This window comes from Gavia stellata, unplaced genomic scaffold, assembly GCF_030936135.1.
Source record: "Gavia stellata isolate bGavSte3 unplaced genomic scaffold, bGavSte3.hap2 HAP2_SCAFFOLD_59, whole genome shotgun sequence".
NCBI lineage: Eukaryota > Metazoa > Chordata > Aves > Gaviiformes > Gaviidae > Gavia > Gavia stellata.
This window is the reverse complement of record NW_026776859.1, coordinates 508813-534536: the sequence shown is the minus strand read 5'-3', so window position 1 is coordinate 534536 and position 25724 is coordinate 508813. Positions and strand designations below refer to the sequence as shown.

At 52.3% G+C, this 25724-nt stretch overlaps 1 protein-coding gene and 1 pseudogene across 1 annotated transcript; both read left to right on the top strand.

Annotated features, from left to right (window-relative positions):
- Positions 1–2387: 2387 nt before the first annotated feature.
- Positions 2388–3436, top strand: LOC132321358 (olfactory receptor 14J1-like; annotated as a pseudogene).
- A 14600-nt stretch (positions 3437–18036) lies between these two features.
- On the top strand, positions 18037–19017 carry LOC132321357 (olfactory receptor 14J1-like). Its single transcript, XM_059834864.1, has one exon. It carries the CDS (start codon positions 18037–18039, stop codon positions 19015–19017), a length of 981 nt encoding a protein of 326 aa, XP_059690847.1.
- Positions 19018–25724: the final 6707 nt, after the last annotated feature.

The window sequence follows — 25724 nt, the reverse complement described above, 5'->3', positions numbered from 1 at the left end:
CCCGGTGTGATGTGCCTTGTGTTCCTGGACTGCCCTACATCGACTGGCTGGAGAAGGAACAGACCTTGCCACGCTGCAGGGGTGGCAATCAGTTTCTTGCACAAAGGAACCCTTAATGGGGATGGCTTTGCTGTGCTGTACCTGCCAGCCACATGTAGTTACGTGTGAGAGCCTTGGCATCTCACATCACACTACGGGCCTCTATTTGGACGTTAAATACAGTAACTGTCCGGAATTTGATTAGGCAACGTGGAGATGAAAACTGTCATTATAGTGAATGGAGATCTAGTCAACCCAGCTGCTGGAAAAGAGAGAGAGAAACTTAATTCTGCCTATGATACAGATGGCAACATAGGCTGCCAAGAAAAGAGTAAATAGAGACAAGTGCAGTCGTCTTGCACATGCCTTGGACAACCTCTGGCACCTCAGATGTCACCAGGTATTTCATCTGAAGAGCCAACTCCTGACCTACATCTTCATTAATTAGCACAGGAGCTGAGACAAGCAGCTCACATGCAGGTGCCTGTTCAATGCACACCGGAACTGAGGCGGAGGAATCCCACCTCCTGTGCGGTTGTGGCAGCCATGGGAGGGAGCTGAGTCCCCTTGCAGTGCTAGCAATAGAAACACAGGATGAGATGCCTCAACTGACTCAGCTGAATCCTATCCCTCAGCAGGAGTAAAGAAGATCCCTGCCTGTCATTGTCTGGGTGTCCTGACCGACAATAAAATATAAACGGTTATTTTTAGACCTAACTCTACCTCTGATGGGAGAAGTGACACAGCTGGAAAGAAGTCTCTCTCCCCAGCTGCGGGAGGGAAGATGAGTGATCTCTTCAGCCTGTTTCACAGCAGGTTCCCCCAGAGCCCCAGGGACACCTGGAGGGAGCCCAGAGGGGGCAGAGAAAGTGCCGCCTTGGGCTGGTCCTCTGCTGCTGAGCTGGGCTGGGCTCCTGGGATGGAGGGAGGGAGCTGATGGCAAGCGGGCAGCGCTGCAGAGAGACAGCTCTGCCCAGGAGCGGGGCTGAGGGCACTGCCTGCAGGCACCGAGGGGAGACCTGCGAGGCTGAGAGAGCTGAAAGGCAGTTGGATGAGTGCTCCAGAGCAGGGCTTCCCTGCTGCACCGTCAGAAGGACAGGACGCGTTCGCTGCCTTCTCCCAGGGATGGCTGCAGGGCTGTGAAGGTGGGTGTGCAGCCAGGGGTGCCCAGGGCTGTCCTTCAGAGCAGGGTCCCTGTGTCCTGGGGCTGTGTGCTGGGGCAGGGACGCTGCTGTCTGCCAGGGTCAGCACTCAGCCTGCCCGGGGAGCTCCCCACAGCGCTGTGGGGAGAAGCTGTGGGTGGAAGGAGCAACCCTGGCAGGGCAGGGTGCTTCTGCTGTAGATAGGGCGCTGCGTGGGCTGCTCACAGCTCCAGATAAGCCTCGGGGCATTTGCAGAGCGTTCTTTTGAAGAAGAACATTGAGGCAGCATTTACTTGAAAGGGAAGGTATCTGTGCTTTCAGTTTCCCACTGTTGGTGGGCTGGGTGGGCAGTGGGAGATTGGAATTTATTTCTCTTCTCTGGAGAAGGGACTGAGCCCCCAGTTCCTGATAGCACTTGTCTGAGCTGCTTCCTAGCCCCTGCCCACCCAGAGATGCCCTTGGGCAGTGCCTCCCTGCCAGGAGGTATCTCAGGGCAGAGCTGAGCTCACAGCGGGTGGGATGGGCTCTGTGAGCAGCGACTGGGAGGAGAAGAGGGCACAGAGAAACAGCTCGGGTGGCAGGGACAGCTCCAGGCAGCAGAGACATGGGCAGGGAGTGAGAGGGAGCTGCTACCAGAAACGCCATGGGAGGAAAGATTTGGGCACCTCCCTGCCATCCCCTGCAGAGCAGGTGCCTCCCCCAGAGCAACCCCCGGTCTCTTCTCCCGCCCAGAAGAGCCTCTGCCCCCAGTCCAGGGCATGCGTTACCTCCTCCACAGCTGGACCTCCAGAAGAGAAAGACGTGGGTCCTGCAATGAATATGCATGTGTGCATGTGTCTGTGAGGTGGAGAGCACAGCCGGGTAAGGAGAAGGCTGCCCTGCATGCCTGTCTGCCTTTCTGTCCCTGCTTCATTTTTTTGGAGCACAGCAGTAGCCTTCCTTTTTTCCGCACCTGCTCGTTGTGCTCTTGCTCTCGGGGCTGGCATGATGGTGCAAGTCAGCTTCTGTTCTAACTCTGACTGGGGTCCTTCAATGGAGGTGTCTTCAAGGGAACTACGTGACCAAGTTGTATTTGAAACTGTGAGGCAGTATGTCATTCAGTTGATAGGGTTGGGGAATGAACTGACTTGTCCCTCATTCAGCTCAGGGACAGGGATTTCTATGAGGAATGGCATGGGATTGTCCTGAGAAGTTTCTCCTAACTTGTCACTGTCGATTCCTTATTGCACAGTGCCCCTTGCCCAGAGGAAGAAAATGTCCAACAGCAGCTCCATCACCCAGTTCCTCCTCCTGGCACTCGCAGACACGCGGGAGCTGCAGCTCTTGCACTTCTGGCTCTTCCTGGGCATCTACCTGGCTGCCCTCCTGGGCAACGGCCTCATCATCACCGCCGTAGCCTGTGACCACCGCCTCCACACCCCCATGTACTTCTTCCTCCTCAACCTCTCCCTCCTCGACCTGGGCTCCATCTCCACCACTCTCCCCAAAGCCATGGCCAATTCCCTCTGGGACACCAGGGCCATCTCATATGCAGGATGTGCTGCCCAAGTTTTTTTCCTTTTCTTCTTGATCTCAGCAGAGTTTTCTCTTCTCACGGTCATGGCCTATGACCGCTACGTTGCCATCTGCAAACCCCTGCACTACGGGACCCTCCTGGGCAGCAGAGCTTGTGTCCACATGGCAGCAGCTGTCTGGGGCAGTGGGTTTCTCAATGCTGTGCTGCACACGGCCAACACATTTTCACTACCACTCTGCAAGGGCAATGCTGTGGACCAGTTCTTCTGTGAAATCCCCCAGATCCTCAAACTCTCCTGCTCACACTCCTACCTCAGGGAAGTTGGGCTTCTTGTGGTTAGTGCCTGTTTAGCATTTGTGTGTTTTGTTTCCATCGTGCTGTCCTATGTGCAGATCTTCAGGGCCGTGCTGAGGATGCCCTCTGAGCAGGGAGGGCACAAAGCCTTTTCCACGTGCCTCCCTCACCTGGCCGTGGTCTCCCTGTTTCTCAGCACTGCCATGTTTGCCTACTTCAAGCCCCCCTCCATCTCCTCCCCATCCCTGGATCTGTTGGTTGCAGTTCTGTATTCAGTGTTACCTCCAGCAATGAACCCCCTCATCTACAGCATGAGGAACCAGGAGCTCAAGGATGCACTGTGGAAATTGATGAGTGGATACTTTTCAAACGCATTAAACTGCTTGTCATCTTCTGTCAATCACTCGTAATGTCACTCATTACCGGCCCAGCCCATCCTCTGTAGTTTTGGTTGGTTTTGGTTGTGGGTTTGGGTTTTTTCCCTCTGTTTTTCTTTTTCAAATAGTGTCCAGAAAGAATGTCATTATTTCTGCCATTTCTAATTATGTATCTTTCCAGCTTTGTGTGACCCACAGATGTGTAAATGAGGAGCCGTGCTCTCTGTGTTTTTAAAGAAAATAGAGGACCCTGCCGTGACTTGTTTGTCCCAGATCCTTTCTCCAAGAGCTTCTCTGGAGCTGCAGGGCAGTGTCTGTGTGCAGAGGTGGAGGGGAAACGAGTCCCAGCACAGCAGCACTGCCAGGCAGCACCAGCGCTTCACCTTCCCAAGCTGCTCGATTTCAACTTCCACTCTCTTCTTCTGAGCCCTTGTACTGGTGTAACATCTGAGTGCTCTTGGGGCTTGGTCAGAGTCCTGCTGCGTGGCAGTCCTGTGGCTGCAGGCAGGGACAGGCAATGGGCACTTTGGTGACAGATCTGACACCCATCACAGCATTTCTGTCATGAAAGGGGATCTCCTCAAGGCAGTGCCTGAAGGCTTAGGACTTCTTCTAATGTTGTTCTCAAGAACATGCCCAGGAAAGAGTCCTGGAAAGGAAAACACCGTGAACAGCTACAGTGTGTGAGTGTGAAGGTTGGGGACACACAGCAGTGTCCTGGCACAGCCAGGTCTCCTGGCAGAGCCCGGAAGGACCAGCAGAGCAGGGTCTGCTCTGTGCCCGTGTTTGCTGGAGACCCGGGGGAAGCTGCCCCTGGGCAATCGACACAGACCAGCCAATAAAACCACATTTTCCAGCTCTGACCTCTCACCCCAGCTCAGAGCAGCTTTTGGTCCCTCCACGGAGGGACGCTGAATGACTAGGTCAGAAGTCCGTGTTTGCATTGTACAGGTGAGATGTAAGCGTGCCCATGGTGTGCGTGTGGTGAGATGACCCCGAGTGAGCACAAGTGCCATCAGCTATTCCTGGGGGTGCCGTGAAGGCCTGTGGGAGAACCAGTAGCTCGAGGTCACTTCCCGTTGAGAGTAACGTCCCCTGGGAATCCACCTGAAGGCAGCACTGGGATCTGCTTCCTTGAACCAAGGTCCCCGTGTCCATTCCCCATGCCGTGGGGCATCTCACACGAGTGCAGAGCCAGGGGACCCACCGCAGGGCTGAGGTGTCTCCCAGGCTCTGGGAGTGGCAGCAGGAGGCCAGGGAGACACCATGGCTGCTGCAATGCACTGCCTGCGCCTGTGCAAGGGAAGGACTCCTGTCTCCGAACACCCCTCTGTGTGTGCGAGCAGTGCATGAGGCCAGCTCAGCTCTGGACACCTGCACTCAGAAGGGGTTCTGCAAGCGTGGGTGACAATGCCCTCTAGAAGAAGGCATTTCTCACCTTTCCCAAAAGGCAGAGCACATCTAGGCTGTTTGAGTGCACTCAGAGGCACACACACCTCCAGGTTTCATCTCTCTGAACTTCCTTCACAATATCTTCAAGCAACCAGCAGAGAAACAACTGTCCTTCCTTGTAGGTGTGCTACAAGGAGAGAGGGGACCAGAAGGACCTAAAACCTTCTGTGGAGAAAGGGCAGTGGGACAATCTGACATCATCAATGGCATTTCCCTTACTGCAAATGGGGAATGTCCCCAACTCTTAGACAACTCTCTTCCTCCTCTCTCTCATGACCTGTCCTAGGATTGGGGTTGGGAACACCCTCATCATTCTGCTGGGGGTGGAACTCTGCAACACTTGCTACAGCTCCACCAGCATGTCCCGGCTGCTGGCCAACTTCCCGACTGGGGACAGCCCCATCTCTGCTCACAGCAGTGTTAGTTAGGTGGGAATGCTCTGGTGAGGTCAGCTGTGCCTCAGGATCTCACGGGATAGCAGGAGGCACGAGGCTGTGAAGGTGGCTGTGAGGTCACTTCTGTCTCTGGAGTTGACAGGCCAGCAGCAGGAACACGTCTGGGAAAGGGCCTGTGAGGTCACTTCTTTCTCAAGTAGCTGACAGGTCAGCCCTTGACTGGTGGCTGGGACATGTGCTTCTAGGCTCACATCTGCCAGAGTCTCTGACAGACCAGCAGCAGGCACCTGGCTGGCAAGTTGATTGTGGGAATCCCTTTCCCTAAGAACCTGGTAGGCCCACACAGGAGGAGGGCTTGGATATGGGTTGTCATCTCCTTTCCGCCTGAGTACCTGATGGGACGGCAGTACGCACACGGTTTGGTTGTGTTTATGGGAGAAGCCGAAAGGCCAGCAGCAGGCATGTGGCTTGGGAGGTCATGGTGAGGTCGCTTCTGCCTCGTCGGCTGGTGCAGCAAGTCTTGCAGATGCCGTCTGGAGAGGGTGATGCCATTTTCATCCTGTGATCCCTTTCAGTGTTTCCTTAGAAGGAAAAAAGTCAAGTCCTCATTTCTACTGCCCCCAAAAGAGGCAGTTCACCTGTGAATTTGCTGTGGCAGTTCTAGATATAGGTAAGGACATGCAGTTGGCCTAATCACTGGTATCAGGTGGGAGCTTCCTGCAGACTTCTCATCACAATCCAATTTATTCTGCGACCCAGGAGTATGATCTGCACAAGAGAGCCTGAAGGCCAAGCTGTACGTGGAGCACAGCCCAGGCCTGGGTCTACTCAGGTTTCCTCTTAGATGGATCCCCAACTCCTTCAGGTAACAATGGTCTTTTGGTCAGGATCACTGCACTGCCTGAGGAAGGCTGGGAAGAGGATGAGTGTCCTCCAGGCAGCTGGAGGAAGGGACACTATTTTAGGCCCTGGTAATCACCGGGGGCCTTTGAAGACCATGGACCTCTGCTAGAAGACCTCAGTTACAGGGAAGGTGGAAAGTGATCCCTGGCCCACCATGCTGAGAACGCTCTCCAGGATATGTTTTTCACGAGAAGACAAGGCAGGACTGGTGGGAGATGTGGATGGTAGCTTTGGCTGCAGTGTGAGTGAGGTGGTAGGGTGGAAAACCCTGAGGGAAGAGTGCAAGACAAATTGTGGCAGGGCTGAGTGGAGAGGAAGGATGATCTCCACCAACCCTCTGGCAGTGCTCTTCCTAATGAAGCCCAGGATGCCCTTGTCCACCCAAGGTGCAAAGCCAGGAGGTATTAAGGCATTGGGGAGACCTAATAACAGCCTTCCCACTTCTTCTTGGATACCAGCAAGAAAATGGAGCCAGGTTCTTCACTGTTGTGCATGATGGGAGGATGAGGGCCAATGGACATCAGCTGAAACCAGACAGGAAAAACTTTGTCCCCATCAAGACAGCCAAGCACTGGAGCAGATTTCGCAGAGAGCTTGTGTCATCTCCATCCCTGGAGCTTTTAAAGCCCACAATGACTCATCCCCTGAGAAACCAGCTCTGACCTCATAGCTGACCCTGCTGAGAGCAGGAGGTTGGCCTAGAGACCTCCTGAGGTCCCTTCCGGCATGAATGATTCTGTGCTTCCATCCACCACAGATCTTGCCTTCAGGATGGGAGGCAAAGCACTCGGGTTCCTGGTGACCGCTGAAGTCAGACAGAAGGAAGTTTGGTCAGGTGATCTGTGACTTTCTTGTCCCGCTCCAGGCATTATTATTCAGGTGCAGGGCTGCTTGGCAGGTACCCCAAACAGCCCTGACCATTTCATTTCCTTCACTTTTTCTTTCCTTTTTCCCTCTTTTCCTCCTCACAAGCTCTTGCCCTTGACCATCCTTGTACCCTCCCATGCAGACAGCCCATCTCTCTTTACCCTTTCCTCCCTGGCCCCAGTTTGGCTTCCTTTGTACCTTCCTTTGGTGTTTCTGAGCTTGTCACCAGGGATATTTCGACCTTTGCCAGCGATTCCATTAAACTAGTATGTCTTCTATTGTCTGTAGTGTCCTGCAATTCTTCCTGCTGAGATCTTGTCTGAGGCACCACTAATCTGGTGGGCCATCTGTATGCACACATTGACAGCTGTCCAAACAGAGCTTGACTCCAGGGGGACCTTGAGAAGCTCTCGGATTTGGCAGTAGAAAACTCATGAAGTTTTAGAAGCAGAAGTTGCGAGTCCTTTGTTGGGGCCAGAATAACCCCAACCATGAGGGCGGGCTGGGACCTGAACAGCTCAGGAGTGACCCTGAGGTGAAGGGCCTGGGTGTTCCAAGGGGTGCCATATGAGCCAGTGGTGCATGCTCAAAGTTAATAAGGCCAACTGCATACGGGGCTGCCTTAGGAGGAGTGTGGCCACCCAGACAAGAGAGTCCTCATCCCCCTTGACTCAGCACTGCTGTGGCCACGTCTGGACTAGAGTGCCTGGGTGTGGGGTTCCCCTGTCTGGAGGAATGGGGAGGAACTGGAAAGGTTCTAGAGGAAATCTGCCAGGATGGGGTGGGGGGTTTTTTGGAGAGGCTGAAGGTCCTGGGCTTCTTTAGGGTGGTGAAGTGGAGGCTCAGGGCTCTGCAGTTGTAGCCTGCAACTTGGAGGCTGGAGCTTTTGTTGGTAGTGGGAAGAGAAGGAAACCTGCACAAAGTGCAGCTTGGAAGGTTCATACTGGAGGTGAGGAAAAAGAAGTCTTAACCAAAGGGTTACATTGTGGTGCAAGAGGTCATCCAGAGGGAGTGTGGACCATCCCATGACATTGTATTTCAAGGAAAAGCCACTGAGGGTGGAGAGACATCCATGAAGGTATAGAAATGCTGGGGTGAGAGCTAGGTGGGAAAGCAAGATGGGTGTCTACAGCCTGAAGGGAAAGAGGTGCAGGCACGGGCCAAGGGCTCTGGAGAGACTAAAAGGCTCAACAGGACCGAGGTCTTTGTCCCCTTGGCCATGGCAGTTGCCTCTTCCACCGAGGCCTACCAGCAGAAACTTTCTTTTGAGGCTCTGGACTTTGTTTCCCCTGCCTGGGGAGGCCAGGAGGTGTCATAGAATTTTCTTACACTTGGCATTGCTCACTCTCACATCCCACTGCCCCCAAGAAGAGCTCTGAGCCACACGTGAGGGACAAGATCTGCCTTCCCAGGGTTTGGCCTTTCTGCTTCATGAAAGAAACAAAGGGTTTTCTCAGCATGAGAGCCACCTGCCCAGTGCCTTTGCCTACCTGCAATCATGGCCTCCAATTCTCTGCTCTAACAAGTCCTTGGGGAGGCTTTGTCAGGAATGGCCCTCAGTGGGGCCCATTAATGCTTCAAGGCCCTTGGAGTTTTGCTTCTGACTTCTTGAGCACTTTGTTCAATCTTCTCTCAGTATCTGAGGTTCACGGACTCAGCACCAAATACACCGTGGGGCTCATTAGAATACAGAAAGCCCTAACGAGCCATGTCTCTTCTTGTAATTTTCTTCAAGTCTTCAGGACTTGTACAGCTAATTAGAGAGGTGTCATAGTGTAGTTAAGGAGGGAGATTTCAAAGTGCATCTAATATTTTCAAGGATCTTTTTGATTGCTTTTCAGTTTAGAGAAGGGGTGATAGCAGCATTCTCCAAGTGCTATTGAGCCAGGATGTCTCCTCAGGAGGTCTGGACAGGCAGGAAAAGCAGTCCCTTGGGGTCTGACACTGCATGGACAACTTTGCTCCTCACCTCCCCAACCTCGCCATTTCTGTCTTTGGCCTCCTGGGGCTTACATCACTGTTCCTTGCATCAGACTTCTCCGCTGAAGTCTGCAGCTGGAGGTTACAGCTCCATGGCACCATCTCCCACCCGCTCTCCTTCGAGAACTGGCTGCACACAGGCACAGAAGAGTCTTTCCTATTTGTAAGGAAAGAAAATTAAAGCATGACGAGTTTTCATAAACAGTAAAACACACTCTGTAACCATATGCTCAGTACAAGTTGCCTCTCTACAAGGGATCATCTGATCAGAAATGTTTTTGATAGGTACAAGAAGACAGAGATGGACGTAACTAAAGAGTTGGCTAAAGAGACAATTAGACTACTGAAAGACAGGCAAGCTTTTAACTCCCTGAAGCTCAAGGCAGCAGCATAGGTGAGAGGTATCTGAATGGACAAAGAATAAGGGGAGGAGAAAACTGGAGAATCATGGAAAAGGCCTTTGTCTGGGCAGTCTGCATCTGAAAAGTTGACTTTAGAAATGGTCACTGTATCCTGGACAGGTGGAAATATATGAAAAACTAGAGAAATTCAAGACACCATGTCACAGGCAGGAAAGCGGTAATGAAGTTACAGGGGAAGATCAATATTTCTTTGGAATATCCCTTGGGAAGGGTCATGGTATTGGTAGAGGTCTCTTGTGAGTGAGGAAAGGCAACGTTGCCCCCACCTTTGAAAGGGGCCAAAAGTGCAACGCAGGGAATGCGTCCAAAAGCAGTCAGCATGGACTTGCCAAGGGTAAATCATGCCTCGCCAACCTGATTGCCTTCCTGATGAAGTAACTGCATTTGTGCATGAGGGGAGACCAGTGGATGGCATTTACCTCAGCTGCAGCAAGACTTTTGCCATGGTCTCCCTCGGTATTCTTGTACCCAAGGGAGGCCTTTACAGTCTGGACGATTAGACAAACAGATGGGCAAAACACCAGGTGGAGAATGAGGCTGAGAGCACAGGGGTGAAGGGGTCATACCCTACCTGGAGGCCAGTGGGACGTACTGGGGCATGGTGGGGCAGCACAGGGGACTCTCCTGGGCCCTCTGCAGTGTAACACCTCTATCCATGACCGCGAGGAGGGCCATTTATTGACCAATTAATTTACCAATTGCTGTCATGGGCAAAACAGACCCCACTGGGGAAATTATGGTCTTGTTAGAAGCAGCATGACTCAGGACGACCATTGGCACACATGCTTTAAGAGTTGCAATGATGGAGGTTCCATCCAAGGGGACCTTGACACACCTGTCATCAGCCAGGTTTTGAGCCAGCTTTACTAGATCTCCGTTGACTATAACGAGCGTGATTTCAAGAACATCCCCACATAGGGATAATTCAGGGCAGTTACTCTATTTAATTCCAATTTCAAGCCTGTAATGTTACGCGACATACCACAGCTCTCACACACAGCTGCGTGCGGTTGGCAGTGACAGGAATAGCCCCACACAGGAAAGCCATCCCCATTCAGAGCGAGTGTGTGTCAGACTCCCCAGACAGCATTGCAGACAGATGCAGTGCCTTTGTGCAAGAGACTGATTGCCACCCCTGCAGCGTGGCAAGCTCTGTCCCTTCTCTAGCCAGTCGATGTAGGGCAGTCCAGGAATAGGAAGTTCATCACACCGGGGTCGCCACGCGTGTGCCTACACTTCCAAACTGCTGGTTTTTCTCTCCACCAACCCTTACTCTCCCCCTGGATAATATAGTCAAGGAAGAGTTTTCACAGTGGGCCTGTCAGCAGCACCTTGGCATTCCTGGAGATCAGCTTCACCTCTGGCAAAGGCCCTCAGGGGCAGCACAGACACCACTGACAAAAAACCCGTTTCTTGCCAGGGTTGCACTGCCCAGCCCTGTTTCTCTCTGGCCTTGGCACAGCAGGGTTTGCTCACTCTCTTGGCATCCCATTTCAGCTTGATGTTCCCATCTGGGGTCCACTCCCGCACATCTCTGCTCTGAAGCAAAGCCTTTGCACAGACGGGGTCTTGGACACTTGGTACCAGCTTTCCCTAAGACAAGTCAGAGCTTGGCCTGGGGCTACACCGGAGGGGCTACAGCCCAAATGCGCACTGATGCCCTCAGCCAGGGCACAGCCAGGACGAGCTGGAGCCTGTGCTTTTGACATCCGTGGAGTAACGGCCAAGGCATGGGGGGACAAGTGACACAGCTTGGGGTGCTGCAATGGATGGGCAGAGGCTGTTCAGGAGAGACAGGCTGGAAGGACCTGGGGTGGGGTTCCCTCAGAGGGAAGAAGTCGCTGGGATGTCTGGAGCGCCTCTGTGGGGCAAGGGAGAAGTTGGGTGAGCCCTTGTGAGTGAGGGTCAGAGGAGGGGCCAGTGAAGGTGACATCGTGGTGGGAGACGAGGAACTCACAGTCACGGTGGGGAAGTTGGCATAGACTTTTCTAAGCACCCCAAGGAAGCGTCTCGGCATGTAGAAGCCTGGTCCTCACTGGGGACTTGAATGACCCTGCCATTTTCTGGAAGAGGAACGCAGCAGCATGCAGACAGTCCAGGCAGCTTCTGGAGTGTCTTGGGAGAACGTCTTAGCACCGCTGGCAGATGGGCCAACAAGGGTCATGCCAACCTGGATCTGACACTTGCCAGCAAGGAAGAGCTGGCCAGTGAACTGAAGGTCAGCGTAAGCCTTTTCTGTCGTGACGCTGAAATAGTGGGGTCCCAGCTCCCGAGGAGAGTGAGGAAGGAAAATAGAGACTGCAGATGCCGGATCTTAGAGGAGCAGACTTTGGCCTATTGTGGGGAGTTGTAGTGGGGTCTCATGGTCAGCAGCATTGAAGGGCAGCAGAGCTCCGTACAGCTGGTCTTCAAGGACAACGTCCTCCAAGCGCGGAAATGGTCTCTAGCAAAACTCAGTTGAAACCTGAAAGTGAATTCAAGGGCACCATAACGAGCTGTTACTACTTCAGGGACAGTGAAGGAAGAAGTACAGATAACATGGGATCACCCCTAAATTTAGTGAGAGTCGGTCTAAATAGACCTGAGATAGTTTATGTGCTCTTATCACCAGCAAGGTCTCCCAGGCCTTGGTGCCTCAAGGCAGGACTCGAGAGGAAAACAGCCATCAGTGGATAGGAACCAAATCAGTAGCTACTTGAGGAAACCCAAATGTTACCAGTCAAAAGGGACAAGATGTATAAATCTGTGTTTACATAGAGGGAGAGAAAGTGTCATTACCTTGCTGGTCCATGGCCATGGCCTGTAAAAGAATCATGAGAATTTACAGACAAGTGTCAAAGCCTTCTTACCCAATTATTACACCAAGGTCTTGCCCACATATGTTTTTATTGGCCTAAAGTGGACTGCAGAGGAGGTCAGGTGGACTTAATGTACAGCAGAGGAGTGTGTTTTATTTTTTATTGAACCAAGCCTTCTTTTGGTTTTGGGTTTTGGAATAAAGAACGATTGTTCTGTGTCTGCATGCAGCTCATTCTCCAAATAAAGCAAGTGGGAATTGGTGTCCATGGGCTGAAACATGCAGCTACTGACTGCAGTGGAGAAAGCTCCAATTTGAAGAAAGGTGCTGCGAGTCCCAGGTGGCTGATGAGAGAACTGGTGGGGTTGGAGGGAGGGACAAAGGCTGCCCATAGGGTGTCTGACGTACAGGGTCTTGACTTCCATAGGTATTAGGACTCTATCAGGAGGTGTTCTGTGTCAATAAGAATTGGAATTTGCTGACATCACTTAATGAATAAGCAGAAAAAGAAAAATTGGAAAGAGAAGAAATTGTTTCTTACTGATATTGAGTATCGAAAACTTTTCACTTTGACTACACTCCGCAAACCTCTCAAATGAACCCCACAAGGACTGAGGAATTAGGGAAAGTTATGCGCAGAGCCTTGGCTTGTTAGTGAGTTTTGCATGTTAAGGAGCCCTCTGGTGCCAAGTTCCTGAACTGCAGATACTGCAGGAAGGTTGAACAAGGCTCTGGAGAAGTAAAAGTCAGCACAGAGCCTCCAGGTTTCTGAGGGTGTTAGTGGGCCCCAGCGAGGGCCATCCCTGGAGAGGCCATGGAGGGAATGACCAGAAAAGGGACGATCCCTGGGGGCTGCTGAAGCAGGAACTCAGAGGCACTGGTTACAGGTGGAAAATCAATTGTGGAGGCAACTGTGAAAGGCCTTCATGCATTTCATCAAGGAAGGAGTAGATGTGGCACTGCGGGACATGGTTTAGTGGGCATGTGGTGTTGGGTTGATGGTTGGACCTGCTGTTCTTACAGGTCTTTTCCAACCTTAGTGATTCTGTTATTCTGTGATCAAGCAGGATGTTCAAGCCCTGACCCCCTAGGAACGGGGATCTGTTCCCTCCTGGCATGCTCAGGGCTGCTGCTGGGGGCAGTGAGATGTGGGGGCATGTGATGCCAAATGCGGGACAGCAGGAGGACTCCTCTGAGGCTCTATGGAGTGAGTGGGTGGGTGAAGAGACAGGAAAGCGCTGGAGCTGTAGGGACCTGGTGTTCTCTTGGGGACCTCGGTGGAAGAGACAGCGGCCATAGTCAAAAGGACAAGGATTTCAGTTCTGTTGGGAGGTGCCAGCCCCAGCAACGGGGCCATCCCCACCACGGGCTGTCCTACACTGCCCGATGCCTCTGCCTCTTCCTTTGAAGATTTTATCCACCGCCCCTGCTTGCCCACATCACTGTGACCCCATGAGGTTCCTACTGGTCCATCCCTCCAGCCTGTCTGTGTCCCTTGGGATGGCCACCCTGCCCTCCAGTGTAGTGTCTGTTCTCCTCAATGTGGTCTCTGCTACAAATGTTATGAATAATCCCTCTCTCAGCTCCTCCAGGTCATCAAAAAGACGTTAAACAGGGCAGGTTGCCGGGTAGACCCCAGCAGGACCCTGCTAGCTAGATGCCTGCAGGCAGAGAACCACGCATTGACCACGTACCTCTGAGCCCACCTGTCCAGACGGTTTATACCCATCTAGCTATCCCCCCATGCAGACCATAATATCCTAACATCAAATATTGTGGGGGATGATGGCGAAAGCCTTGCTGACCTCCAGGTAGAAGACAACCACTACTCTCCCCCGTGCAGCAATCCTCTCCTTTCTTCAGAAAGAGCAAAGAGGCTGGCCAGGCACAATCTCCCTGGGTAAATCCCGTCACCTTCCTTTCAGACACCCAGAAAGGGGACGCGAGTGGACGTCCTCGGGGGCACAGCCTTCTGTTCCCCTGCTCATCCCTTGGGCATTTTTGAAAGGTGCGTACAATGTACAAAGGTGCTGCCAGTCATCAGGATGTTCCCCAGTCTCCATGACCTTTCAGAGGTGATGGAGAGTTTTCTCCCTGTGACAAAGGCCAGCTCGCTCAGCTCCCTGGGATGCCGCCCCTCCAGCCCCAGTGACCAGAAAGGATTGCGCTTGCTCGAGTGACCCCTGACTTGATCCACATCCACTGCTGGTTCTTTTCCTCCAGAGTCCTGCCTCAAGGCGCAAAGGCTTGGGAGACCTTGCTGGGGAAGACTAAGGCAAAGAGGATATAGAGTATCTCAGATCTGTCTACACCTGCTCTTACTAAGTTCAGCAGTGGCCACACGTTCTCTTTGTTTTTTTCTAAAACTCTTTCTTGAAGAATTATCAGCTGCTCCTGATGCCCTCGAACCTCTTCAAAGGTCCACGCTACCCATCCCCATTTCTAAATTTGTCCCTGAGTCCTTGCATCCACCTCCGGAATGCTTCTGTTTTTCTATGAAACTTCTTAATGAGTTCCTTCTTTAACGAAGCTGCTCTCCTGAAATGGCTGGTTGTTTTCCTGCTTAGTGGTCTGGAAATGCCTTGTGCTTTGAAGATGCTTTCCAGAAAGACCAGCTGTACGGAGCTCTGCTGCCCACGGGCTTACAACTCAAAATCCCTTGAAGAGGCTAAACTCTTCCCCCACTATTTCACGGTCACTGCAGCCCAGGCTCACACTGGTTTTCACATCCCTCATCAGCACTGCCTCTTTCGCAAGGACCAGTTTCAGGCAAAGATCACCTTTGTTGGCCTGGCACCTGTGCAAAGAATTGCTGTCCCTGCCAGCCACAGGCCGTTGTGCTGGAGAGCCCTGGCATCTCGTGTAGCACTCCAGGCCTGTGTGTGGCCATTGAGCAGCTGCCCTGAACCCGGTTAAGCACTGGGGGATGTCCTTGAGACAACTGCCATTACAGTCAGTGGAGATCTAGGAAATACAGCTGATGGAGAAGAGGAGAGGGACTTGGCTCCATCTGGGCAGCTGACTACCTCTGTAGGTGCTGTGGACATAAGGAAAAGGGAAGGTTTTAGTTCTCCTAACTGTAAACATCTGCTGTCATTTCCCTCTACCAAAGGAATTCCCTCCAGGCTCCAAGACGATGCCCCCAGATGCTGCCTTGTCTCTCAGCATTGCTCCATTAGAGCTTGCACTCACCTGCACATAGCTTGGAGAAGCTCTGGTGTCACCTCAGATGTCACCAGATGTTCCCACCTGAACAACTCCCTTAATCTCCATTAACTGACATGAGAGCTGAGACAAACAGCTCACATGCAGGTGCCTTCTATGTGCACATGTGAACAGAAGCAAGAGGAATCCCACCTCCTGGGGGTTTGTGGTGTGCCTGGAGGGAGCTGAGTCCTCTTCTAGGCCCATAACTTCAAACCCAGGATAGGATGTCTTGAATGACCCAAGTGAATCCCTTCCCTCAGCAGGGTTAGAGGAGATCCCTCCCTGTAAGTTTCTGGGTGTCCTGTCTAACGATGGGACAAGGAAAGGGGATTCTCATGCCTAAGTGTGTCTCTGATAGGAGAAATGTCACAGCTGGAAAGAAGTCTCTCTCCCAGCTGCGGGAGGGAAGATGAGTGATCCCTTCAGCCTGTTTCACAGCAGGTTCCCCTGGAGCCCCAGGGACACCTGGAGGGAGCCCAGAGGGGGCAGAGAAAGTGCCGCCTTGGGCTGGTCCTCTGCTGCTGAGCTGGGCTGGGCTCCTGGGATGGAGGGAGGGAGCTGATGGCAAGCGGGCAGCGCTGCAGAGAGACAGCTCTGCCCAGGAGCAGCTCCTCTGCAAAGCGCAGCAGGGCTGAGGGCACTGCCTGCAGGCACCGAGGGGAGAGGAGGGAGGCAGAGAGACTTTAAAGGCAGTGTGCAGTGGGAGGAGGATGATGGCTCCTTCGAGCAGAAATCCTCACAGTCCTCTATATGGTAAGTCTCTGGCTGCAGGGCAATGAGCTTCGTGTTTCTGGAGGGATCTCCTTGAGCTGGTTCATCCCACGGTCTGTAGGCTCTGGCAGGAGGATTCTCACAGTTTCCCTAGTGTAGAGGAGGAGGACGTGCTCTTGAGCATGGCTTCCCAGCTGCACGCTCAGTGGGACAGGGAATGATGGTTTCCTTGTCGTGGGGATGACTGTAGGGGTGCAAAGCTGCGTGTGCAGCCAGGAGTGCCTAAGGCTGTCCTTCCGAGGAGGGTCCCTGCACCCCTGGGGATCACCCTGAGGCCATTTCCAAGGAGACTTTTCAAGAGGACGGTCAAAGTGGGGAATGACTTGAAAGGGAAGCAGTGTGCTTTGAGATCAGTCCTCTTGGTTGCCTGGCTGGGAAGTGGGCGGTGGGAATTTATTTTTCCACTCTTGAGGAGACCCAGAGATTCCCATTCTCTTTAGGACTTACCTGAGCTGCTCCTTAGCCCCTGTACAGACCGAGATGCCCCCGGAGCAGTTCCCTACTGCCAGGAGGTGTTTGCAGGGCAGAGCTGAGCACACAGTGAGTGGGACGGGGCTCTCTCTCTGTGAGCACTGAGAGGGAGGAGACTTGGGCACAGAGAAATAGTTCCTGCCAGAGACAGCTCCAGGCAGCAGAGACATTGTCAGAGAGGGAGAAGGTGGAGATCCTAGAAAGGTAGTGGGAGGGGGGATTCAGGTACCTCCTTGCCATCCCCTGCAGTGCAAGCACCTTCCCTGGTCTCTTCTCCCACACAGCATTGCTCCCCACCCTCAGTGTCACAAGCACTTGGCCTTCTGTTGCCTTCCCAGCAGCTTGAACAACAAAGAGGGGGGTTAAGAATGCAAGTTCAGCTGAGACACCAGCGCTGTGGGTCCTGTCATGCAGAGTTTTCCATGCAGGAAAAGCAACCAAACCCCCTCCCGATTTTTGCAGCTCTGAGTCACTACAGTGTGTGGGGCTGGAAAAGATCTGACCCTCCCTTCAGGACATCCCATATTTAGGACATTTGACTCTTTCCCTGGGGGTCCTGCAGGGCTGCAGGCTGCCCTCCAGAGGGTCACAACTCTCCCAGGGCATCACTGTGTTTTCCAAGTGCCCAACAGAGAAGACACTGCGAGGCTAAGGCCAAGGAAATGCTGCTGGAGGGCTGGATGTGGGCAGCTGCAATGAGCCCTCGGTGTCCCTGGCTGGGAGGGCAGAACTGAGAGCCTCCTCTGCTACGATGAGATGGGATGCGGGGTTTGGAGATCCGCACTTGGAAACTGGACTCCTCAGCTCTCAGCATTGTCCTGGATCTTGTGGGGGGAACACCTGAGTGTTATTGTCCTCCAGCTCAAGGAGGTGCCAGCACAGGGCAGCTGAGAGCAGGGCTGATGGACACACCGTCAGTCCTCACTCTGCACTGAGGGACAGTCCCTTTGCCTGTCAGCACCCACAAGATTTCACCTGGAGTGCAGCAGGAATGCCAAGGACTCCAAAACTCCTCAGCAGTGGTGGGGCAGCTAGAACAAAATGCACAAACCAAAACCCCCTCAGCTCTGCTCTGCATTCGGGTGATTTGGGAGGGACAATGCTGAAAAGCTCTTTGATATCAAAAGTGGATTTAATCGGAAATCACCTTGTGTTCCTACTTACTTATTGGTGTAGGGCAGGACTGCATCCTGCAGAGCCCGCAGCAGAGCTCCCTTCTCCCAGGGGCACCCTCAGCCAGCACCAACCACAGCTCATGAAAGGAACCTGCAAAAGGTCTTCCTGAAAGGAGAGAGGAAATTTTGGAGGTTTCCACGAGAAACTGAATAGATTTTGTTCAGATGAATCTATCCTAACTTATGTATATTCCTTCTAGGACAGGATCCCATGCCCAGAGAAAGAAAATGTCCAACAGCAGTTCCATCATGGATTTCATTCTTCTGGCATTCGCAGACATGCGGGAGCTGCAGCTCTTGCACTTCTGGCTCTTCCTGGGCATCTACCTGGCTGCCCTCCTGGGCAACGGCCTCATCATCACCGCCGTAGCCTGTGACCACCGCCTCCACACCCCCATGTACTTCTTCCTCCTCAACCTCTCCCTCCTCGACCTGGGCTCCATCTCCACCACTCTCCCCAAAGCCATGGCCAATTCCCTCTGGGACACCAGGGCCATCTCCTACCAAGGGTGTGTGGCCCAGCTCTTTTTCTTTTTCTTCTTTATTTCTGCTGAGTATTTTCTTCTCACTGTCATGGCCTATGACCGCTACGTTGCCATCTGCAAACCCCTGCACTACGGGACCCTCCTGGGCAGCAGAGCTTGTGTCCACATGGCAGCAGCTGCCTGGGGCAGTGGGTTTATCAATTCTCTCCTGCACACGGCCAATACATTTTCATTACCACTCTGCAAGGGCAATGCTGTGGACCAGTTCTTCTGCGAAATCCCCCAGATCCTCAAGCTCTCCTGCTCACACTCCGAATTCAGGGAAGTTGGATTTCTTGTGTTTAGTGCCTGTTTAGCAATTGGGTGTTTTGCTTCCATCGTGCTGTCCTATGTGCAGATCTTCAGGGCTGTGCTGAGGATCCCCTCTGAGCAGCGACGGCACAAAGCCTTTTCCACGTGCCTCCCTCACCTGGCCGTGGTCTCCATGTATATCAGCACTGGCATGTTTGCCTACCTGAAGTGCCACTCCATCTCCTTCCCTGGTCTGAACCTGGTGGTGGCAGTGCTGTACTCGGTGGTGCCTCCAGCAGTGAACCCCCTCATCTACAGCATGAGGAACCAGGAGCTCAAGGATGCCCTATGGAAACTGGCCACATGGATGCTTACCAACAATAACCTGCCTCCCCTTCTCTTCACATTTTTCCGTGTTTATCTTAGGCCATGAGTCTGCTTTTTTTCTTTTGTGATAACCCTACTTCTGTAGAATTTTCTCGGTTTATGCTAGTTCTTTTGAGGCTTGATCCTGTTGTGGCTCACCCTCACACTACACTGTGTCAAATATGACCTGTCCAAGAGCAGCTCTTCAATAAAAGGTCATCTCCCAAGAGCAGTGCTTGGAGCCTGGGCTGTCCTCCAAAGTCACTGCCAATAAAATGTCCAAAGAATTGGTCTTTTAGAGAGTCTCTTCTCCTTCTGTTCTCAATGTTTTTGGGGTAAAGCTCATCGTACATTTGGGTTCCATTGGACCAAATGTTCTGGTTTTAAAGGCTCTTCTTGGTGTCCAGTGGCAGTGGAGTTGGTGCCTGAGCTCCCCTTTATCTCCTCAGGCTGCTTCATGAATGTCAGGACTCATGGCATTTAGCAGACTCTCTGGAAATTAATTTGGAGGGGTCAGGAGAGGACGGGCACCAGCCATGTGCCCTGGGGTCAGGAGTCAATGGAGACACAGAAGGTGAAACACCCTCAGAGGTGAAGTCCCCTAAAAGCAGAGCACTAAATTGAGGTATCCACGAACAAGAACTCTGCAGTGCCATGGCAGTCAGTGGGGAGCCAGCAGGCACAGGGAGGGAAGACTGGAGAGGTGCAGGAGCTGCCTGAGCACCCCCAGGGCCAGGACTGTTGTGCTGCCCTGGGGAGTGGGGCTGGTGGGAGCAGAGGAGGGGGCAAATTCGGTCAGGGTTGGGGATCACCGACAATATGAATTCAGGAGAGCCAGAGAGTGCCTAGCCTCTGTTTCCACATTCTCTTGAGGGCAGCACAAGCCCTGGGGCTGATGGGGAGGCTGAGACCCCTCTCTGCCCCCCAGGACCTGCTGTGCCCTTCAGAGGGTCTTGGGGCTGTGGGGTCAGTGCCCAGAGCTCTGCAGCGACTGTGGTGGGCACTGCCGTGGGGTCAGCCCAGACTGGTCTGCTGTGCTTGGTATGACTGGGGAGCGGGCAGGGGTTGTGGGGAGAGTTGGGGTGGGACTGAGGTGGGCTGGGAAGAGCCTGGGAGAGGAAAACGCTAGTGTAGAGCTCAGCTGAGTGAGTGTGCAGGGTGGGGGCACACAGCAGTGTGCTCACCGTGCAGAGCCAGGTGTCATGGTGAAGGAAGCAAGGCACCAAAGGTGCGGAAGAGAGGGGCCTCATCTGTGCCACGTTCCCTGGACACCCTGGGGAAGCTGCCCCAGCAAAATTGTACCAGATCGATCCCACACACTGGCCATTTCCTTGTCTGGTCATACACCCCAGCCCTGTCGAGGGACCTTATCTGCATGGTCATCTCTGTCCTCCTCTGGGGCTCAGTGATACCCAACTCCACTGCCATTCTTAATAAAAAGGGAACCAGTTTCCTACTGACACTCGTTACACACAAGTCTCAGAGCTCTTGCCACAGCTGGTCTCTCAGCCAAGCCCATTCTCAGACAGCCCCAGCTAGGCCAGGTGCTCATGGCCTTGTCCTGACAAATACTGAACATCTCCATGGATTGAGATCCCACCAACTAGCCTGGGTCCTTCCTTCAGTGTTTTGCTCTGAAGTATTTCTCAAAAGCCAGCTCTCTTGGCCTCTCCTTGTCCAAAATGTGCTCAAGGCCCCAGCCATCCTTCTGGCCTCTGCAGGACTCGCTCCAGTCTGTCAGGGTCTTTCTTGTGCAGGGAAGCCTCAATCTGGATGCAGCAGTCCTGATGCACTCCTGCGGTGGTGGGTTGTTGCTAGCAGCAGCCACAACAGTACCCAGCGGCTCAGTCATTCTCCTGACTCAAAAGGACAATGGAAGAAAGAAAATAAACCAGAAATGCTCACAATTCCTCCCAGGCTCAAACTCCTCCATTGTTCTTAATTCATCTACCCGGCCCAAGCCCAAGAGGCACAGGGGGGATGGTGAAGAGGGGGTTAACAGTCAGAACAGAACATCTCTGCCCCTCCTTCCACCTCACACTTATCCCCTCCTCCAGCATGGGTCTTCTCCATCGCATCCCACCATATTTGCAGTCAAGGCTATGTGGTGTTCATTTCTTTCTCTCTTACTTTTCTCCTTTATACTCACAGAATCACAGAAATGTTAAGATTAGAAGGGACATCTGGAGATCATCTAGTCCAAACCCCCAGCTGAGGCAGGGTCAGCTAGAGCAGGTTGCTCAGCACCTTATCTAGGTGGGTTTGGAATATCTCCATGGATGGAAACTCCACAACTTCTCCGGGCAACCTGTTCTAGTGATTGACAGCCCTCAGAGCCAAAAAGTGTTTTCTTGGGCTCAGATGGAATTAATACATTAAGAAGATCCCTCCAAGCCTTTTCTTCTCCAGACTGAACAGTCCCACATCTCACAGCCTTTCCTTCTATGAAAGACGCTCCAGTCCCTTAAACCAGCTTAACGGCCCTTTGCTGGAATTGCTTTAGTAGGTCCAGTTTCCTGTAATGGGGAGCCCAGCACTGGACACCGCACTCCAGATGTGGCCTCACCAGTGCTGACAGGAGGGGGAGGGTCACCTCCCTCCATCTGCCAGCAATGCTTTCCGTAATGCAGCCCAGGAGGCTCTTGGCCTTTGCCGCAGGGGTGCACTGATGGCTCGTGATCGGCTGCTTCTCCTCTGGCACCCCAAGGTGCTTCTCTGCAGAGCTGCTCTCCAGCCGGTCGGCCCCCAGCATGATGTCCACAGCGTGGCTGGATCACAGGCTGTCCTCCCCCTCGGACTTTCTCAGCAGCAGCAGCAGCAGCAGCTTCTCCTTCTTGGAGATGAGCTTCTCCTGTGCCACAGGGCCCGCGGTGCTGCAGAGTCACCTGGAGAGCAAAGCCCTCTCCTGCCGGGGCTGCACAGCCCAGGCCCGTTTCTCTCTGGCCTTGGGGACTGCAGCTTTTGCTCTCCTTGTGGGAACCTCCTTCATCAGTAAACCTCCCCATAGGGACTGGCAGGTCACTATGAGGTTCCCAAGCCCTTCCCTTCGGCAGGTTGAACAAGGCCCTTTCCCTCAGTTTCTCCTCCCAGGCAAGTGCGCCAGCCCCTGAGCATCTCGGTGACTCTCCACTGAACTCCCTCCCAGTTATACACATCTTCTGGCTTGCTGTGGTGGGTTGTCTCTGGCCGATTGCCCAGCAGCCACCCAGATGCTTACTCCCTCCTTCCCTTCGCCAGTGGAGGCCCAAAAATTACCACAGTGGTGTACAGGTGGTCTAGCGAGCGATGAGCATGGGGAGACAATCACTTCCCTCACTCTTTTGGCAAGGCTCCTCTTTATACGCTCCCGGACACTGCTGGCTGCCTTGGCTGCCAGGTCGCATGGTGGGATCGTGTTTTGCCTTCTGTCTCCCAGCACCACCAGGGCCTTTTCTGCAGAGCTACCCCCCAGGAAGGCAATCCGCAAGGCCCTGCAACTGCAGGGCATTAGTCTATCCAAGATGCAGGATCTGGCCTTTGTCCTTCTTGTAGCTCATGAAGTTCCTGACAGGACAGTCCTTCTGCCTGTCACGTTTCCCCTGAATGGCATCCCTAGACCACAGGAATGGTCCTCCCATTCAGTGCCATCGACAAATGTGGTGAGAGTTGCCTCCTCCGGGTCATGGATGTTAAACTGCACAGGGTCAGGAGAGTCCCCTGTGCTGCCCCACAATGCCCCAGCATGTCCCAGTGGCCTCCAGGTAGGGTATGACCCCTTCACCACTGCGCGCTCTCAGCCTCATCGGCCAACTGGTGTTTTGCCCATCTGTTGGTCTCCCCGTCCAGAATGTCATGGCCTAACTTGGGTAGAAGAACGTTGAGGGAGACCATGCCAAGAGTTTTGCTGAAGCTGAGGGAAACGACATCCGCTTTTTATCTCCTCACGCACAACTGCAGGCTATCAGGTCGATGAGGCATAATTTACCCTTGGGAAGTCCGTGTTGACAGTTACCCTCTTTTAGGTGCCCAGAATTGTCACCCACGAGGACTCTAGTCGATGGCACACTCCTCACCAAAGTGAGCTTGTACAGCCCGTGGTTCCCGGGGTTGCCCTTTTGGATTCCTTCAAAGCTGGGTGCAACATTGGCTTGTTCTCTCTCACAAGAGACCTCTGCCAATCCCATGACCTTTCAAAAGTGTATTTCCAAAGAAATAGCAATCTTCCCCTCTAACGTCACTACCACTATTCTGCCTGTGATACCACATACTTAATTTCTCTACTCTTTCATGTATCTGCATCGGTCCAGGATACAATGACCATTTCTAAAGTCATCTCTTCAGATGCAGACTGGCTGGGCAAAGTCCAGTTCCATTATTCTCCAGTTTTCTCCTTCCTTTATTCTTTGTTCATTCAGATACCTCTCACCTCAGCTGCTGCTTTGAGCTTCAGGGAGTAAAAGCTTACGTGTCTTTCAACAGTCTAATTGTCTCCTTAGGCAACTCTTTAATTGTCTTTATATCTACCTTTTTGCACCTACCTACCTGAAATATTTCTCATAAGATTATCCCCTGAAGAAAGGCAACCTCATTCGGGACAGCTTGTACTCCGCATATGGTGGAGGAGTGTGTTTTATTGTTTATGAAACTTTACCGCGCTTTGCTTGTCTTTGCTTGCAAATAGGAAAAATTCTCCTGTGCCTGTGTGCCGCCAGTTCTCTAAGGAAAGCAGGCGGGAGATGGTGCAAAGGAGCTGTAGCTTCCAGCTGCAGACTTTGGTGCAGAAGTCTGATGTAAGGAAAGGTGATGCAAGTCCCAGGGGGAGAATGAGAGAAATGGTGGGGTTGGGGAGGTGAGGAGCAAGGTTGTCCATACTGTGACAGACCTCAAGGAACTGCTTGTCCAGACCTCCTGAGGAGACACCCTAGATCACTATCACTTGGAGAATGCTGTTATAAACTCTTCTCTAAACTAAAAAGTAATGAAATATTGCCTTTAAAATAAAAAATAACCCTTTATTCATTTCATGAAGCAGAAAGGCCAAACCCTGACCCCCAGGCCCTGGGAAGGCTGATCCTGCTACCCTCAAAGTTTCATCTCACTGGTCTTGGTGGCACAGGCAACTGCTATAGCCAAGAGGACAAAGACCTCTGTCCTGTTGGACCTTTCAGCCTTGATAGAGCCCTTGGCCATCTCTACTGCAGGCTGTCCTACACTGTCCCATGCCCGCACCTCTTTCCCTTCAGGCTGTTGACACCCTTCTTGTTTTCCCACCTGGCTCTCACCCCAGCATTTGTATACCTTCACTGATGTCTCTCTACTCTTGCTGGCTGTTCCTTGAAACACAAAGCCATGGGCTGATCCAGACTCCCTCTGGGTGACCTTCTGAACCACAAGGCTACCCTTTGAGTGAGACTTCTTTTTCCTCACCTCCAGTCTGAACGTTCCAAGCTGCACCTTGTGGAGGTTTCCTTCTCTTCTCACTACCAAGAAAAGTTCTATCATTTCTGAAACCACCCTTCAAGCTCTTGCAGGCTACTACTGTAGCACCCTGAGTCCCCACTTCAGCAGGCTAAAGAAGCCCAGCACCTTCAGGCTCTCTACACAGGCTCCAAACTCTGTCCTGGCAGATCGCCTCTGGAGCCTCTCCAGTTCCTCTTTGGCATCAGCAAACATACCCTATATGCTGGCACAACAGGGCTCCAGCCCAAAGGGACCCGGACACACTTGGGGATTTGGTCAAAAAAACCCCAAAACCCTCCCGAAGATCGACAAGGAGAAGGGAGAAGCTCTGCACCAGGGACAGAATAACCCTGTGCAGCAGTGTGGGCTGCGACCTGACTGGGTGAGGAGTGGTCTGAGCAAAAGGGCCTGGGCATGACAATGAATGCCATACTGTTGCAAATACTCTGATGTCTAAATAAACAAGATTTGATGATATAGAAAGGTTAAGTTTGATTAATAAATAAAACAGTAAAATACAAATGCCTAAGTTAGGATTGTTAAGTTTGAACCAATAACCATAGGAACCTCCCCAGGGAGTCACTGTTCCCTATTAAGGAACTAATCGTAACGAAATGGAACAATGAAGAATCAAACAGAGAAGTTTTGTTTGAGTCCCGTGACAATGTGACCTGATATGCACCGGTGATGCTGCCTGGAAAATTCCTTACCTTTCCCATCTTGATTCGGATATCAAGAATGCCAATCAATAGATATTAATAGAAATAACCATGGATTATTTTAAGTATGGATATTGATAGAATGGTATAATCAAGAGAGCAATTAATGAGAAATTAAATTATGTATTTTGTGTGATGGTAACTAGGTATGATTTATCTGTGATTTAATTATAAACGAACTGTTGAACAATCTAGCATTGTGAATAGGCAGGATATGCTTGTCAAGAGAATGATAAGTTGTAGGCCTGGTCAGTAAACCGAGGAAAACTTAGGAAGATTCCAAGAATGGAATTTTGCAACTAAGCTGAGCCTGCGCAAAGATTGGGTTCAACTAGAGGACACCATGAGGAAGACTACGGACGACCACCAGAGGACCTTAGACCACCACCTCTGTACCTGGAGGCGCATGCGTCAGAAGCATTTGCATATATTAATGAGTTCTTGGAAATTGTATGACTCTGTTAATTGTTTCTTGGAAATACAATGAATATGTATACTTTGATTGAATGTAGCTTTTGTAGTGGAGAAACTAAGCACCCACACTAGGTGGAGTGATCCCCTGTGCGTCCAGCGCTGCAGTAAAGAAGTGCCTGCTCACCTACATACATTGTGTAGA

What these genes read in the sequence shown, in the direction of transcription:
- LOC132321357 (XM_059834864.1), top strand. Translation starts at nt 18,037, where the DNA reads ATGTCCAACAGCAGTTCCATCATGGATTTCATTCTTCTGGCATTCGCA.